We start from the raw sequence: 17,966 nt of genomic DNA, 5'->3' as shown, positions 1-17,966 counted from the left end.
GATAAAAAGGGCTGGGTGTGGTGTCTCATGCCTATAATCCCAGCACTTTGAGAGGCTGAGGTGGGCGGATCACTTGAGGTCAGGAGTTCAAGACCAGCCTGGCCAACATGGCGAAACTACAAAAATTAGCCAGGCGTGGTGGCATGTGCCTGTAATCCCAGCTACTCAGGAGGCTGAGGCAGGAGAATGGCTTGAACCCAGGAGGCAGAGGTTGCAGTGAGCCGAGATCGCACCACTGCACTCCAGCCTGAGTGACAGAGTGAGACTCCGTCTCAAAAAAATAATAATAAATAAATAAATAAATAAAAGGATGAAAAAGACAAGATCTAGTAAGTCTGACTGAAAATAAGAGGATCCAGGCTAGAACATCAGCCCGGGAAGTAGACTAGATGTCTATTTGAAGACTCCTTTTATCTGGATTTCTGTTTTTTAATTTTATGACTCTGAAGACCTCTTCAGAGTGTAGTAACACAATGTCCTTTTCTTGGTACTTTCACCAAAAGCCTAGTTTCCTAGTCCACTGTAGCCTTAAGCAAGGGACCTGGAAATCCTGCATCCTACACTGGGAACCTTGGCAGTATGTCTTTACACAGCCTTGTAACACTTCATACAGAAAATCTCACAAGTGACCCTCTGCTCTTCAGTTTTACCATCCAGCTTAGACACTTGCGCGTGTAAGCTCTGACAGACCAGAAATGATCATTCTTCTAATTTCACCACAACCAGGAAAACTAATAACTTAGGAAGACCAGAGAGGGTGTCATCCTCCACGGGCAAGCATACCAGAAGGAAAAATGTAAGGGTGAGAGCTCTGCATCAGTCACTGGTTCCAAATATCTGTTTTTCTTCTCTCAAATGTTAAAAGGCCATCCCTTTCCAATGTCAGCGTGCTGTGCCTCAGTGGGTGTAAAGCATTTGTTTCTCCTGGAAAGTGCACAACGGGGATTTTCTAAGACATGGAAAATGATTGCCACACTCACATCAGATGGATCCCACGTGAAGCAGAGTGCAGTCCCTTTGTTTCCTTGTTAGCATCACCCGACTCCTCTATTTGTAGAGCTGTAATAAAAACAAGTTCTTTACTGTGCGTCCTGTTGGTTTATACCAACCATGTCAGGTCCATAAACCATGGTATATTAAAGTGTAATAGACTGTGTAAAGAATACTAGGAAGATATTCTAACCCTTATCCCTTCCCCTTATTTCACAATTTACTGCCTCCCGGATGGGCATCCATAAATATGGCTTAATTGTGTTTGGCATAAAAGCCCCACTTTCTTTGAAGAGTGACCGCCTCCTTCAGCCACTCTCATTGTATGAGTGCCACCCTCTTGAGAATAAAAACTTTGGGGACATTTAAATGGTGAATGTTCTTAGTCTGAATATTTTATGGAAATATCATTTTATTTATAAAAGCTTTCTCTTTTTCAAAGCTAACTCTGGAAAATAGTGTATTTTAAAGACTCAATCGGATACAGATGAAACTGGAGGGTTAAAGCTATTTGTGCCTCCCTATAGTGTTAGTGCTGTGTGCCTGTGTTAATGTATCAGTCTAAAGGCAGAACATAAGATGGACATAGTATTCTTTTGCTTTTCAGTTCCACTCTACTCTTTACTCTTTTGTTGCAAACAAAAGATGGAAGATTAGAAATTCCTGTGCCAAAAAACAGGCACTTAATGTGTAGGGACTGTGTTCTGCTAACATGGGCTCTTCTGTTGTATACTTTTCCATCTGTCAAATAAGTACACAAGGCTGGGCATGGTGGCTCACGCTTATAATCCCAGCACTTTGGGAGGCTGAGGCAGATGGATCACTTGAGGTCAGGAGTTTGAGACCAGCCTGGCCAACATGGTGAAACCCTGTCCGTACTAAAGATACAAAAATCAGCTGGCCATGGTGCGTGCCTATAATCCCAGCTACTGGGGAGGTTGAAGACGGAGAATCGCTTGAACCTGGGAGATGGAGGTTGCAGTGAGCTGAGATTGTGCCACTGCACTCCAGCCTGGGTGACAGAACAAGACCCTGTCTCAAAAGAAAAAAAAGGTAAGTACACAAGTGCCTACTAGGCGATAGTTGAGAGAAAAACTCTGAAACAGATTTTGGTTGCAACTCTGAAGGAGCACCGAGTCCAGTGGAAAAAGCCAACTGCCAGCCAGTGATCTTGACATAGCCTTCTGTGTGCTATGATGAGGAGTTGTGTGGAGATAGTGTGTTTGGATCTCCACAGAAAGAACCACTCACCACCATGCAGGAGAGGCATGGAGGGCCTCTCGGAGGAGATTTTCAAGCTTGGTTTTTGAAGAAAGAAAAGACATTCAAACAGAAGGGTAGGAGAAGGGCAAGGAAGAGAAGGCATTAGAAACAGAAGGAGCAAAGTGCCCCAAAATAAAGACACCATGCAGCAAGTGAGTCCAGAGAACAGCCATGAGTCCCATGCAGCAGGAGCTCTGGGGATGAAAGTATGGGGATGGCAGGAAGCACGTGTGAGGGGCTCACTGGGAACTGCCAATGCACTTTGTCTTCAGAGGGGGAACCAGTGAGAACATTAAGCAGAAAAGGGGCATAGTTCACTTTGTCTTTTAAAATGGCAGTTTTGGTGGCAACAAAGAGAATTGAATTTACTGTGCAATGAAGGGAACCAGTTACAGGTCGCCATATAGAGTCTAGAGGTTAAGGAAGAAATCTTAGCTCTCAGGAAACTTACCTCTAAAAAAAAGACTCCTGGATCATTATCTTTTATTTGGGATTGGGGAAGTGATCCAGTTAATCAGGTCAAAGATTACAGAACTCAGTGGTCATTAAGGGGAAAAAACAGTTGAGAATAATCATAAGTAATGCTCCCCTCACACCCACCCCCATGACTCCCGGTTATTTGTTAAATTATAAATAAGTTTTTCTCTTTTCCTCCTGAGGATGAAATAAAACAAAATGAACTGAAACAGCAAATAAAATGACTTTAGGTCAGACATAGGGAACCACCCTTTTGTAGAAGAGCCTTTTACAGGCCATGCTAAGGACGTCAGCTCAGTGAGTGAAATGAAAAAAACACTAACGTTTTGAGCATAAAATGATAACAACCAAAATTCTTGTCTACCGAAAGCAGTTATGAACATTCTAAAGAAAGCAAGTTGTGTGAAATTTTGTGATAACCATGCCGAAGTCAGAAAGCTAGAAGAGTGACTACTAGCATTTGCTTGTAGCCAATCGACAATAAATGGCTGCCATTCTTGAATGACCACCATATGTCAGTAACTAGATGAACCTCACACGTTCAGTATATCTCATAGTCACAAGCACTTTGCAAGGTAGATCTTACTATTCCCATTTTATGGATAAGGCTCAGTGGAGTTAAGTGATTTTCTGAAGATCACCCAGTTCATAAGTATGAGAGCAGAAATTCAACCCAGGTCCGCCTGATGCAAAACCCAAGCTCTTTCCTCTATGCTACACTTCATTTGACTTTGGCAAAACAGTCAACCCTTTGGAAGCTTGAACCCCCAGCAGCCATGGCATGACGTTGAACTGTCAAAGACCCGACTAAAAAGACTGACTGCAACTCTGTGGGTGGTAGGTATCATCATCTCCGTTTGACAGAGCGGGAAACTGAAACACAGGACACTGTGATTGATTCATGACACTCAGATGACACAGTGAGGCTTAAAGCTTGGCGTTTAGGTGTTGTGAGTTCTGATTTGCATTCCTTGGGCCCATAGCCGTGGAATAGAAAGAGCCATTTCTGCTTCACTTGGTAGGCTACGGAACTATGAACTTGAGAATTGTTCTTGTGGAGCAATTTCATGATAACTAATAAAACAATGGCCAGCAAATGAACCAGAAAACAAAATTTCAGGGCATTAAAGGTTTACACAAAAGCCAGCAGTCTTTATTCAGTCGAGACTGTATTAAATAAAATCCACATATGTGTCTCTTTTAACAAAACACCTTTTGAGGAAGCCATGTTACTTTCTCTCTGTGACACAGAGTTATGAAAAATGTTACTTAAGGAGAAAATTTAAATTTGAGAAAAACCACATAGTCCGCCAGTGACATAAAAATTGTACCATATTATAAGCGTGTCACCAGGCAAACTTACCTCTCAGCTTTCTCCAAGCATTTCCCAAGATTCACCATCATCACAGCATGCAAGTAACCTTGGTAAAGACATTTAGGAGACAGAATTTATGTTAAGCAAAACTTCTCATTTTTAATACTCTGACTTATTTTCCTTATTGCTTTTATTACCTTGAAAACTGTGAGACTATCAGTCACTATTGTAAGCAGCTACATTTCATTCCTACGAGTTGGAAAAGAATTATATTTAACTCATGGCAGACAATAAGAGAGCTTCTTATAAATAAGAGAGAGGAGGAAAATAAGAACAAAAGTTTTTAGAAAGACAGTAAATAGAGGAGAGAAGAACAAGTTGAGGGATGCCTTTTATTTCCCTACCTTCCCCATACTGAGTCTGACAGTTCTTCCAAACCCATCTGTCTCCTAAGATACATACCCCCGCTTCACCTCACATTAGTAGTGTCACAATTTAAATCCCAAAGCGGGCCAGGTATGGTGGCTTACACCTGTAATCCTAGCACTTTGGGAGGCCAAGGTGGAGGATCGCTTGAGCCAAGGAGTTTGAGACTAACGCATATATATACACACACACACTATATGCTATATATAATATATGCTATATATACTGTATGCTATATATTATCTGCTATATAATATGCTATACATAATATATAATATATGCTATATATAATAGCAAGACCTCATCTCTGAAAAATAAGGTAAGCCAGGCACGGTGATGCACACCTATAGTCCCAGCTACTCGAGAGGCTGAGGTAGAGGGATTGCTTGAGCCTAGGAGTTTGAGGCAGCAGTGAGCTATGATCATGCCTCTGCACTCGAGCCTGGGTGACAAAGTGAGACGCTGTCTCAAAAAAAGAAAAATGAAGCATCTAAATCCCGCTATTTATGTGGCTTTGTAGAATAGAAGACTAAGTAAATTTTACACATCAATTTGAGCCACTCCTAGTCAAAGAACAGTTTTCATCTAAGACTTGTCATCTTCAATTTCAATATTGCCTTTCCCTTTGTGTACCGAGTCGCAGTGGGACGTGCTCTAGCTGCCCAGGCATGCCTAATTCGGTAACTCATGGAGAGTCTCCTTCTATAGGCCTCCATCTATGCTCTGGATGGGTTTTTTGGTTTTGTTTTTTGTTTTTGTTGTTACCACTTATCAAAAATTACTTACACTGATTCTTATTCTCTCGAGTTTAATTATTTGTCTTCCCCAACAGGAACAAAAGTTCTACAGGGAACTTTGCTTACTTTGCTGGTGGATCCCAAACACCTGGGATAGTGTCTAGCCCATGGAAGGAAGGAATAAACCCTCCTATGTTATGACGTCAGCAGCTACTAGAGGCTGAAATCAGAGGTTGCAGAGCCACATGTGGCCAGCAGGACTGTTCTCTTTGTCATATTATGTTTGAATTTTTTTTTAAGTTAGAAACATTCATTTAAAAATCCCTTTCTAGCTTCTAGTCTAAAAACCTAAATCTGGTAACAAGACCAAGTGCTTGTCCTCTCGTAAATGGAGTACAGCCTTCCCACTTCCCTGCAGTTCCCTACTGTCTCTCCCACTTTAAGGCTATCAGTTCCCGTGTTGAAAAACTAGAACTAGAATGTTAGAACACTGGGATTCTTATACTTGGCCCACACTTACCTTGTTTGTTGATGGTATTAGAATTTGAGTTTGTGACTCCAGTCTTTAAACATGGTTCTTCCAGGTAATGTATTTGTGTTTTGCTTGGAGCATCTCAAAGACTTAAAATGTGTAATGGCCTGGTTTGAAATTTTACACATTCAAGTAGGAGAAATATTTTAGGCTGTTGGAGCCTCCAGGTCACACCACAAGAGTAGATGCCTTTTTTATCTGTACATGGGCAAAATTAGGAAAAATTTAGATGACTAATTTCTTCTCATTTTCCTGAAGGCGCTTTTCCCTAAACCCTCAGAGTTTCTGCAGTGTGCATTGGCTCTTAATAATTCCTCTTTTTACATGTATTATCTCATTAAATCTTTACAGCAGCTGTATGATAATGGTCACTATGGCTATTCTCATGGGACAGATGAGGCAATAACTAAGCATTTGGTCTTTACTAACTTGCCCAGAGCCACACAGGTAGTAAATGGTAGGGCCAGGTTTAATAAAATGGTGGTGTTTCAAAATCCCTTATTACCTTTCATGAAGTATCACACCATAGATCCTAAATATGAGATTCATTTTTTTTTCATTCATTTTAAATCACTGTAGCCCTAAATTAAAGGAATCTGAAGGCTTGTGTAGCTTATGTCTCAACTTTCCTATTTTTCTGGTATTTTTAAAGTGTGAGAGTGGTATTTTCATATACAATAATATATCTTCTGATTGTAGAGAAGGATATATAAAAGAACCACCCTAAAATGAAACCTCTTGATAATCCTATAGAAAGAACATAGGTTCTTGACCTGTGGATTCAGAATTGTATCTCAGTATCATTGATTTTCTTAGTAACCTTATGAAAACATTATTCTGACAAGAGTCCACAGACTTCCCTAGACTGCCAAAAGGGCCTGTGGGTGTGGAGGCAGTGTGTGCAAGATTCCCATGACTCTGAGCAGAACTGAACTGTTGCAAATGCTACTGAGTTTATTATGTTCCCGTGCTGGTTTTGTTTTTTGTGGGAACATTAAGGGGAAACATGATGAAATGTGCAAGAGTGAGCACATGTCCTGATCTACCCAGATTGCCCTAATTCATGTCTTTGTCCAGGTGTAATTATTAATATCACTCTCAAAAGTGTCCCAGAGAAAACAAATTATTTGGCCTCTGTTAGCTATGTCTGTTATCAAGACTTCATGACTAAAACACCAAAAGCAATAGCAACAAAAGCCAAAACAGACAAATGGGATCTAAGTAAGCTAAAGAGCTTCTGCACAGCAAAAGAAACTATCATCAGAGTGAACAGGCAACCTACAGAATGGGAGAAAATTTTTGCAATCTACCTATCTGACAAAGGGCTAATACCCAGAATCTACAAAGAACTTAAACAAATTTTCAAGAAAAAAAAAAAATCCCATTGAAAAGTGGGCAAAGGGTATGAACAGACATTTCTCAGAAGAAGACATTTATGCAGCCAACAGACACATGAAAAAATGCTCATCATCACTGGTCATCAGAGAAGTGCAAATCAGAACCACAATGGGATACCATCTCACGCCAGTTAGAATGGCCATCATTAAAAAGTCAGGAAACAACAGATGCTGGAGAGGGTGTGGAGAAATAGGAACACTTTTACACTGTTGGGAGTGTAAATGAGTTCAACCATTGTGGAAGACAGTGTGGCGATTACTCAAGGATCTAGAACTAGAAAACCCATTTGACCCATCCATCCCATTACTGGGGATATACCCAAAGGATTATAAATCATGCTACTGTAAAGATATATGCACACGTATGTTTATTGTGGCACTGTTCACAATAGCAGAGACTTGGAACCAACCCAAATGTCCGTCAGTGATAGACTGGATTAAGAAAATGTGGCACATATACACCATGGAATACTGTGCAGCCATAAAAAAGGATGAGTTCATGTCCTTTGCAGGGACATAGATGAAACCAGAAACCATCCTCAGCAAACTATCACAAGGACAGAAAACCAGACACCACATGTTCTCACTTATAGGTGGGAGTTGAACTATGAGAACAGATGGACACAGAGCGGGGAATATCACACACCAGGGTCTGTTGGGGGTGGGGGTTTGAGGGAGGGATAGTATTAGGAGAAATACCTAATGTAAATGACAAGTTGATGGGTGCAACAAACCAACATGGCACATGTATACCTATGTAACAAACCTGCACTTGTGGACATGTACCCTGGAACTTAAAGTATAATTAAAAAGAAAAAAAGCAGTGGTGGCAGATAAAGCAAATGGAGTGCTATTACCAGGACATGTGCTAGAGGCTACCCATCCCTGAATTCAGACCTGCTGTGGTGAAGAATGGGTGTAATTGAAGCTGTAAGATTACGCAAAGGAGATGACAGAAGAAAACATTTTTAATCATAATTTCTGTTTTACAGCCAGAAAAGAGCATAAGATGGAAGAAAGTCACTTAGAGAATGCACAGAAAAGGTAAGCAGCTCTAATGTGGCCCCAGTTCTTTCTTTGACTAGCCATTCTTTTGTGTTATTATTATGAAGTGCATTCATTTTACTATGCAGTTCTATCTCCAAAACATTTTCACTTCCCCAGCTGAAACTTTGCACCCTTTGAACACGAATTTCCCATTCCCCTGTTCCCAGGCAACCACCATTCTACCTTCTGTCTCTGTGACTTTCACTACTTTAGCTACCTCATGCAGTTGGGGTCATCTAGTATTTGTCCTTGTGTGACTGGCTTCTTTCCTGTAGCATAATGTTTGACTAGCCATACTTTTGGCCCCAGGTGTTAAGGCTATGCATCGATAAGCAATAAACTTCACTTGGAAGCTGGAGTGAAGGCACTGTAGCAGGACTCAGGAATATTTTTCCCCAGGAAGCAGGGATCATCCAGAAGTGACTCACCTGCCTCACATGCATGTCATGACACTATTCTGCCTGTTTGCCTCTCCTGCATTGCTCTGCTCCTGAACTGCTTCATGGAAGTCAGGGACAGTTTGATCCTTCCTAGCATTACAGCCAGATCAAACTAATTATTGTAGACACCTAAGAGACTTATTATGTCTTTCCTCAGCTTCTAGAGAAGGATATTATAAACAAGGGACAGGTAGGGAGAAGGGGCTGTCCATATGTTCAGGTGGGGAGAAGGGGCTGACCATATGCCCATAGAGCATATGGACATTTCCCCCCAGAAGTTGGGGAAGACCTCAGAGGTCTTCTGTTCAGCTTCATGTCACCCACTCCAGGCATCTTCCTTGCTCTGTGTCTCCCTCTGAGTAGACACCAGAGGGGAACCATTCACTCCTAATCATCAGCAGTTCTCACCCCTTAGGGCTTTTTCCTTTTTGTTCATTGACCAGGTTAGTCAACGTGGCTCTCCCTCCCTCGTAGAAGAATGAGTGGCAGTAGACAGAGGTGTTCTCATATGCAGGGCTGAAATTTGAGATACATTTTGCTGGTACCAATTCTAAAAGTACTGGTAAATTAGATGAGAGGTAGGGGTAGGAGACAGCATATAAGGACAAATGAGCTTTACAAATGTGTGAGAGGAACAGTCGCCCAGTTAGGAATTTAAATGCAAATAAACAGATTGTAGAAATTCGCCATTTTCCCCCTGTTTAACCACAATTTCCAAGACTTCTGAGATCCCATAGAGTGTGTCATCTGCCCTGCTTTCACAGGTGCCAGCATCTTGCCCTGCTTCCCACTGTAATTACCAATAAGATTAAAATGCTGATGAAAGCGAGGTGAAGGCAAGTCTTGCACTTTGCTAAGTGCAGACATATTTTCAAATTGTGCTTATCATCCTGTCATAATAATCATTCAAAACTGAGATAATTCCATGGTTATGTTTTTAGGAGTTTGTGTCTCTCTATTGACCTTGTTCCTGTATTAAGCTTCCCTTCCCCAATGCATAAAACTAGCACGTCTGTGTTATGGAAACATGCAGCACATAGAAAAGAGATTATCAACAAGGGCACATTGGTGTCAGGCCAAACAAATTCAGCTTCTGGGGCGGATGTCAGATTTCTAATACTTTTTCAAGATTCTTGCTGAAGGAAAAGGGGGCCCACCGTAGAGGGGCCGAAGCTGCTGCCGTGCATTAGCTCTGCGGAGGGGAGTCATAAATTCTGGTTGTCAGCGTTTTCCGTGGCTTTGTGGTGAAGGTAGTCTAGCTTTCATGTCATACATGAAATATGTTAGATCTCATCTTTAATGTAGAAACCACAGTTGTTTGGTTACACTCTTTAAGGAGGTCGTGGTCCGTGTTGCAATATTTGTGTGAGATTAGTGAATTCTTATGTTTTATTCTCAAGAGAAACAGTTTACTCTGAGGCTAAGGAATATTTGCTTTTCCTAAGCAGTTTCTGAAGGCATGCATATAAGACAATAAGTGGCTGTGTTCCGCTTTGGATCTCAGGACTGTAAAAGTAAAACAGTTCACTTTGCTATGGGTTCTTTGATGTAATCATTGTCTGTACTTTAAAAATGTTTGGCCGAATCAAAAAGATACAAATCAGACAGGGAATAATAGCAGACAGAAAGGGGGTCAGGGACTAGTTTGCAGTGAAATAAAAAAGTTATATAAAACCAAACGTAGTATTAGAAATCAATCTTCTAAAAGTTGAGAGCCATTTTAGAGCTATCTGCAGACAAATAGAAATTTCAAATTGCATGATTGACCTTTGTTTCCTGTATATTAGAGAAAATTCTCCTGGTTCTTAAATATCAGCAATTCTCTTGTCCAAATTGCAAAAGATTTTCAGTGGTCAGCCTCTGTGAATCCAAACTGAATTTAAAATGAAGGGAGTTTTGTCTAGGAAAGACAGCAATCTAGGCCTTATGAGATCATCGCAAGTTCATATTCTAGCTTTTAGGTTTTTCTTAAACAGTGGAATAACAATGAAATCAAATAAGGCCCCCTCCCCCCTTTTTTTTTTTTTTTTGAGACGGAGTCTCACTCTGTCGCCCAGGCTGGAGTGCAGTGGTGTGATCTCAGCTCACTGCAAGCTCCGCCTCCCGGCTTCACGCCATTCTCCTGCCTCAGCCTCCCAAGTAGCTGGGACTACAGGCGCCCGCCACTGCGCCCGGCTAGTTTTTTGTGGGTTTTTGTGTGTGTGTGTGTGTGTGTGTGTGTTTTTAGTAGAGACGGAGTTTCAACGTGTTAGCCAGGATGGTCTTGATCTCCTGACCTCGTCATCCGCCCACCTCGGCCTCCCAAAGTGCTGGGATTACAGGCGTGAGCCACCGCGCCTGGCCGAGTGGTGGAATTACTACAGGCGTGAGCCACCGCGCCCGGCCACATAAGGCACATTCTTGAAGTGACTTTATCTTTGTCAAAGCTGCTGAGTGCCAAAGCCAGGCCATCCTCTGGGATTTTGTTTACTTTGGTTCTTCTGAAGAGGTTCGCTTGCTGTCTTAGTTTCCAAAACACATAGGGGAAAAAAGGCTGAAATTTAGTATTTCTTTTGGTGTTTCCCATCCTTTGAGGGAGAGTAAGCAAGCAGCACCTCACAAATCCCCAGGGAGAGAGACAGGGAGGGCAATGGTTAGCTTCGGTTTAGAGTTGAGAAAATCGAGGCCCACAGGAGGAGGATGTGTTTTTCTCAGGCCATGCAACAACCACCAAATTACTCTTGCCATTCTCTGAAACTGCACCAGGATTTGCAATATGTTAATCTCACAATCTGGACTCCAGGTAGTGCCAGAGGTGTCAGGTGTTCCGTGAAGCACAATAACTGGACTTTATTGCATTTTGCTGGAAAATTGAAAGATAAGTTGTTCCTCTAGATATTAGAAATGAAAGACTCTCCCTTCCCCATGAATGCTCAAATAAATCTGTATCTGTGTCGAAGGCAAGCTTGAGAAAGAGAAGAAATAATCACGTGGCCTCCCTGGGATAATGCATGTTATGTGTGACACAGAGGACAACTGTGTCTAAAGTAGAAAAGGGTCGGGGAGAACAACTATTTTGTCTCTTAAATGCCTGTGTGATTGAGCATGAGCAACAGAAAGATGAAGCAGACACAGCATTTCACAGAAAATCAGGGGACCTGAATTCTAGGCCCAACCCTACCCGTGAATAATGCCACGCAATCTTTCATCTATAAAATGATAATTTGGGCAAGTTATCCTGTAAATTCCTTCCCATTCTAAAGTCCTGTGACTTTACAGGAAATGCATGGTCTGTTCCTATAGGTTATATAACTCTACTTATGTATTCCTGTGCTATACTCAAAATGATTTTCATTTGAATTAAAGGTACATGCTAGAGGGCCTACATTTGGTTTTACCAGTATTTGGGCTGCCATGGAAATAAGGGTTATGTCTGGGGCAAGAGTGGACATTGCCACTTTCTTCCCTTACCGGTTTTTCTTGACATTATGTATGTTTGGAATTATAATGGAGTCCCGTAAGAGATTACTGCAGTTATTGCCTTTCTCCACTTATGCACTTCCAGTCTTTTAATAACTGGGAGCCAAAATTCCCTGACCAGTAGTTTTAATTTGCATTAAAAACAGATTTATTCTTTACAGAAGCACAAAGAATTTATGGGACTCAGAGCTGCAGCTCCAGCTTGGATCTCGCCTAATCGTAGCCATGGAATCAATTAACAGTTCATCTGTGAAATGTGATAAAATCTTATGAGATACATATTGCCCAATAACTGAGAGCGAGATGAAAGTATGCTCCAGAATAGTAACGGAGCTTCAGGGTTTTACAATCGCCATTGAATAGAGTTCCATTAGAAAATCAGTATTCAGGATGGCCACAAAAAATAAAAAATAAAACCTGCTGTGTCTGAACAGATGATAGAGCATTGAGTAATAAACCTGGCCAGCCATTCCTGCTTTGATTAGTTTCCAACACCCTAGGAAAGGGGGTCATTTATTTAAGTGTTCTTGCTTATGGCAAATGAGCTTGTGAGGCTTGGGGCAGGTGAGGGTGAGGGGGAAAGATTGAGTTCAAAGCTATAAATTGCCGCAAAGCTAGTGCCTCCAAGAAGGGCTGCTTGGGAGGCCCAGGGAGTCTGGTGTGCAGTGAGCCTCGCTGGGATAGGTCTGACTGATATCTGGGAATCCACTCTGGAAAAATGGGACTCTTTACTGACCAGATTGGAGATCATTTTTCAAGATCAGAAATGGTTTTTCATCCAAAACTTGCTATGCCTACAACTGTGTCCATTTTTATACATCGGTGGTTTGTATTCTTGTGTCATATTAAGTTTTAAAAGGTAGCCTTCCTGAAGATCATATCATCTACATCTCTTATTTTACCCTTGAGAAAATTGAGAGTCAAAGATGCTAAGTGATTGATCCACGGTTACAAAGTCAGTATACACCAGAATAAGGATAGAATGGATTTTCTTGCTTTTCTGTGAAGCGTTTGACAGATTAATTATTCCCAATGAGCTCTCGAACCGACCGCTGCTAATGCTGCAGTCAGCATGTCATCAGCCTTGCGTGTAATCACTAAACATAAAATGAAGAGCAGGGAAGAGACAGGGATCTGAGATGAAGAACTAACTCAAGACATTTTACCTACACAACCCCAGAAATTATACATGCTGATTTTATACAGATAAGATGTGCCCAGGAGCATCCCGATCAAGTTCCATTTTTTGGCACATCAGTTTGAGCAAATAGATTTTCTGAGGCTTACAATAAACTTCAGTAACTATGAGCCCTCAGCTTCTGTGTTAGAGAATTAAACACATGGGAAACTGCCCCCAGCATCCCCCTGCTAATGGGTTTTAGTGTTGAGAATTTCTCACCCTCTACCTCATTCCATTTCCCCCCCTACCTGTTGCAGTTTTGAAACAACAGTAGGATATTTTGGGATGAAGCCAAAGTCTGGTGAGAAGGAGATCACACCCAGCTACGTGTTTATGGTGTGGTACGAGTTCTGCAGTGACTTCAAGACAATTTGGAAACGGGAGAGTAAAAACATATCTAAAGAAAGGTAAGGTTCAAATAAAGATTTGAATGCCTTCTTCAGGAGCCTCGGAAACTGCACTCTTAAACCTATCCAAGTGTGTCTATATCACACGTGTCGATGTTTTCTTTCTGATCAAGTGGCCATTGGGAAAGGACTTTTGCCTCAGGGGTCGTAGGGAAATTCGGGGAAAGCTTGCTGTCCACACAGGCAGATACGTTCACATGATCTGATAAGTTACACTTTCTTAACCCCTTCCAATTACTAGCTAGTAAATGAAAGGAGGGTTGTGCTAATTTGCAACAGATTGCTTCTCTGTGTATTTTCATGTTGGCCCGGGCTAAATGAGGCAGCCTTGCTGTCGCACACAGTATAGACAAATAAAAGTGAATGCTTTTCCCATTAATATACTGAACTTGCATCAAAGGAAAATCTCTGTGACTCAGGCCACACTTCACACAGCGTGGAAGCCCCACATTGGATTTACAGCGCCACTTCTGACTCCCCGTATCCTGCTGCGGACATCAAACTACGTGCCGCTCGGCCTCATTGCAGCCCCCCATTTTATTAGCTGGGGGTAGAAGAAAAACCTCAACTCTGAATATAGACGGGATGTGTGTGTGTGTGTGTGTTCGTTTTCCTTAGAGAGATTGAATTTGCCCCTATTTATCAGAAAAAAGCATTTCTGCCTGATCATTTTTGTGATTGGGTTGCCACTGTTCTGGAAGGGGTGTCATGGATTTAAACTTCAAACAGGTCTCACTGCTACTCCTGTGGAACAGATGTATGAGAATGGCATTCAAAACAGAGTGGAGGGAGACAAAAAATTCATCAGCATAAGGAAAATGATATATTTAATTACAGCATCTACATTTTACTAACCTTTGAGGCCTGACATTCCATAATTCGGTATTCTTGTTCTTCACTTTGTAATCAAAGAAAAGATATATACATAATATATTTATAGACACATCACAACCTACTCTAATATATTTCACCTTAAAACACTAGTAAGAGGATCAAAATTGTGAGATTTTTGACCTAGTATTAGTCTCCAAATATTTTCTCAGGGAGCTAAAAAAAGAAAAAGGCCTTCTTTCTTTCCAGGGAAGTTAGCTTTAAAAACGTTTATCAACACATCTTCCCATCATTACTTCTTTGGGAACATGGGAATTAAACTGAATCTATCCATTATATAGATAAAACTGAAGCAGAGAAAAGTACCATTGTTGAGAAAATAGGTCGTTGATAATAACATGAAAAAAATCCTAAAAATCTTGGCACCAAACTCGTAGCTCTTGCCCTGCAATCACTTATTTAGCCTTTTAAAGTAAGCTAAAATAAGTTTCTCTGGAATCAATTCTCTTACAAAAATGCTATTCTTACAGCAGCATAGGAGCTGGCCAGTCTGCCCTCCAGGTCCACACACCTTAAGGCTGGGACATCCAGCAGTGGGCCTGGAATGGACAGCCTTTGCTTAAGAATTTGCACGTCAGATTTTGAGCACAGTCCTTAGTATATTTGTCCTTGGGGCCCTAAAAATGGTCTAAAACAAACAAAAGACTAACAGAGAAGGCAATTAATTGCTTTATATGTTAAGGATCTTCTGTTGAAATACTGAACTGTATTCCAAATTAAAGAGTGTTCTCTGTCATAGAAGTTAGATCAAAGAAACTGTGACTCTGTCATAGAGGTGGTATCCAGAAGTCCTTCAAAATGACAGTATCTCTGATTCCCAGCCACGGGCATTTGTGGCATTGCTTCCTGGGTGCAGCTGTTGAATTGCCTGCTTCACACTCTGTAAACCAACCCCTTTACAGGGTCATGACCTCACAAGACCCTTTTCGGTTCTTCTCATTTCGCAGTTTCAGGAGACCCTTCCTTCCAGCCAGGCTCTGTGAGGATGGATCACCAAAGTTTCTACCCTAAAGCAACATCTCTGAACGTTGATGATGACTAATAAAATATTTCTGGAGGCAGCAGCATGGTTAGGAAAATCTGTTTGTTAAGAAATACTAGCACATTATGTGTGTTACTGCTCAACCATTTAAACAAACTGATTAATATCCAGGGTTTTCTTAAAATCCTGAAGTGAGAACTTTGTTAGTGTTCTCTGTCTGCTAAAGATTTTAGCTTCTTACCTGGTAGAATCACACATTCATTACAGCAAAATAAGCAAATTAACTGGAATTTTTCTATTATAATTAAATGAGTAACACTATAATTGCTTTGTTTTGACATCTATTTAATGATATTTGATATTGTAGTTTCAATTATACTTTTTCCCGGAAACCCAATATATCCCAACAACCCTAAGCATCAGGAGGCAACGTAACATCATTAACAAGGGCATCCTAGAAAATAAAATTCATAGCCAAAATAAAAACCTGATCATGTGTAATTATAAAGAAAAGAACTAGCATGGGATCTCATCAGAAAAATTCAACTCACTTAATTTTTAAATATATTTGAATGCCAACTAAGTGCTCAAAATCATTGGAAAAATTAAGAATCAGTAGTAGCATTTTCAAAGGGACAGGTTTCATGGAAAATAGTGTTTGGTTTAAATTCTACTTCCAAATGAAATGGAAGTGTTGAAAACAACCTGGGCCACTCAAGGTTAATTTTAGGTGATGGAGAATATTTACTTTTCCTATTTAGGATAGTTTTCATGAGTACACATTAGTTTGATGCAAAATTGAAATGAATGCATCTTCATAACAAGTTAACAACTTCCCCTCATAAAATCCAGAATAATTTCTAAACGTACAAATGACCACATAAAAATGTGCTAAGTTCTTGTGCCTTGTGAGTGAACAATAACCTTATTAAAATTGGTGTCAGAGCACAACTCTGTGGTTCAGCAGAGGAAACAGTGTTTCACTAGGGAATATGGTTTACCTGGAGATTAACTATATCTTTGGAAGAGCAATCTACTGTGTCGTGGTATATTAATGGCTTTCAGTTTTCCTTGGCATTCAAGCCAGTCTTAAGCGAAAGAGCAAACTTCCGAGCCCAGGCACAAATCTGAAAGCGCCACTTTCTAGACGTGCAGTCTGTGACCCACTCAGTCATTGTGCTGCCCCTGGTATCAGGACTCATCTTTCAGTGAAGCATCCCAGGGACTTCTCTTATCCCTTCTGAATGCATGCGGGGCTGAGCAGTGTAAAAACAGACCTGGAGACAGAGAGCTGAAAACAGGCGTTTTTACCCTTCATCCCCCCACCCCCACCCCCGTTAATTGGCTATGTGATCTTGGGCCAGTCACTTAATCACTGGGAACCCAATTGTCACATCTGTAAAATATATGTATTAGAATGAAGCAGGAATGAAATGGTGACTGTGAGCTCTTCTAGCTCAAAATCTCTATGAATCTAGAAGCTACTGTTGTAATTTTCTGAGGAACTGGTGTTTCGCTTCTGCCATAATGCCCCTCACCTTTGCTCTTGAGCTCTAGGGGCCCTACTGGAAGATATTTCAAGCAACGGCTTGCAAGTGAGTTGGGAGAGAGGTTAGGTGCCAGGAAGAATTTTCACTGCGCTCTTGAAATTGGTAAACGTCTGTAGCTGCCTTGCCTCACCTGAACCCCCAGTTCTGCTCATAAAATACTAGTGTTGGCCTTTGTTTTGTTTTCTTTTGAGTTACTCAGGCTAGAGTGCCATGACGCAATCACAGCTCACTGCAGCCTTGACCTCCAGGGCTCAAGCGATCCTCCTGCCTTAGCTTACTGAGTAGCTGGGACTACAGATGAGCATCACCATACCTAGCTAATTTTATTTTTCGCTTTTGTAGAAACGGTGTCTCACTATGTTGCCCAGGCTGGTCTTGAACTCTGGGCTCAAACAATCCTCCTGCCTTGACCTCCCAAAGTGCTGGGATGACAGGCATGAGCCACCACGCCTGGTCCTAATGTTGTTCTTGAAGATCACATTTTTTTATGGAGTGTGGACACAAAATATTTTTTTCTCTGCTCATCTGTATCCAACATTACATTATGATGTATCATAATCCAAGGTTTATTTTATCCTCAGAAGCAGCTTTGCGTCACTTTTACCTTTTCACGCACTTTTGTATTTGTACCTCCTGATATCCAAACATTCAATGAATTTTTGGTACACACATTTCTTCCACCTGTTAAATCAATAGATTATCCAAGTATATGCATAACTGCAAGGAGGTAACCTAATTTTGCTGATACCTTTATTGACTCTTTACTTTTTTTTTTTTTTTTTGGCTCCTTAATTATTCTGTGTGATAGGACCCTTACTTACAAAACATTCCACCATTTAGGATATCCTAAGACTGCCCCCACCTATGCCCACT

At 41.1% G+C, this 17,966-nt stretch overlaps 1 protein-coding gene and 1 long non-coding RNA gene across 5 annotated transcripts in view; one reads left to right on the top strand and one right to left on the bottom strand.

Moving 5' to 3' along the window:
• The window catches only part of FMN1 (formin 1), a 386,235-nt gene that overhangs the window by 342,660 nt on the left and 25,609 nt on the right, over positions 1–17,966 (top strand). For 2 of the 4 annotated variants that reach the window (XM_038009790.2, XM_038009795.2), the window contains 2 exons: positions 8,130–8,181; positions 13,521–13,670. The exons of 1 other annotated variant lie outside the window; for it this stretch is intronic. In XM_038009790.2, coding sequence (XP_037865718.2) covers positions 8,130–8,181; positions 13,521–13,670 — 202 coding nt within the window. The remainder of the gene's footprint in view (positions 1–8,129; positions 8,182–13,520; positions 13,671–17,966) is intronic. One more of the 4 variants, XM_073012011.1, reaches the window with a different exon arrangement.
• LOC140710370 (uncharacterized) lies at positions 811–5,948 on the bottom strand. The gene is made up of 3 exons (XR_012091348.1): positions 5,729–5,948; positions 4,094–4,151; positions 811–1,059 (listed from the first exon to the last, which is right to left on the bottom strand). It is a non-coding gene; the product is annotated as an uncharacterized lncRNA (long non-coding RNA).

Source organism: Chlorocebus sabaeus, chromosome 26, assembly GCF_047675955.1.
Source record: "Chlorocebus sabaeus isolate Y175 chromosome 26, mChlSab1.0.hap1, whole genome shotgun sequence".
Lineage (NCBI taxonomy): Eukaryota > Metazoa > Chordata > Mammalia > Primates > Cercopithecidae > Chlorocebus > Chlorocebus sabaeus.
Note: the sequence above shows the minus strand (reverse complement) of the source record. Positions and strands in the feature narration are given on the sequence as shown.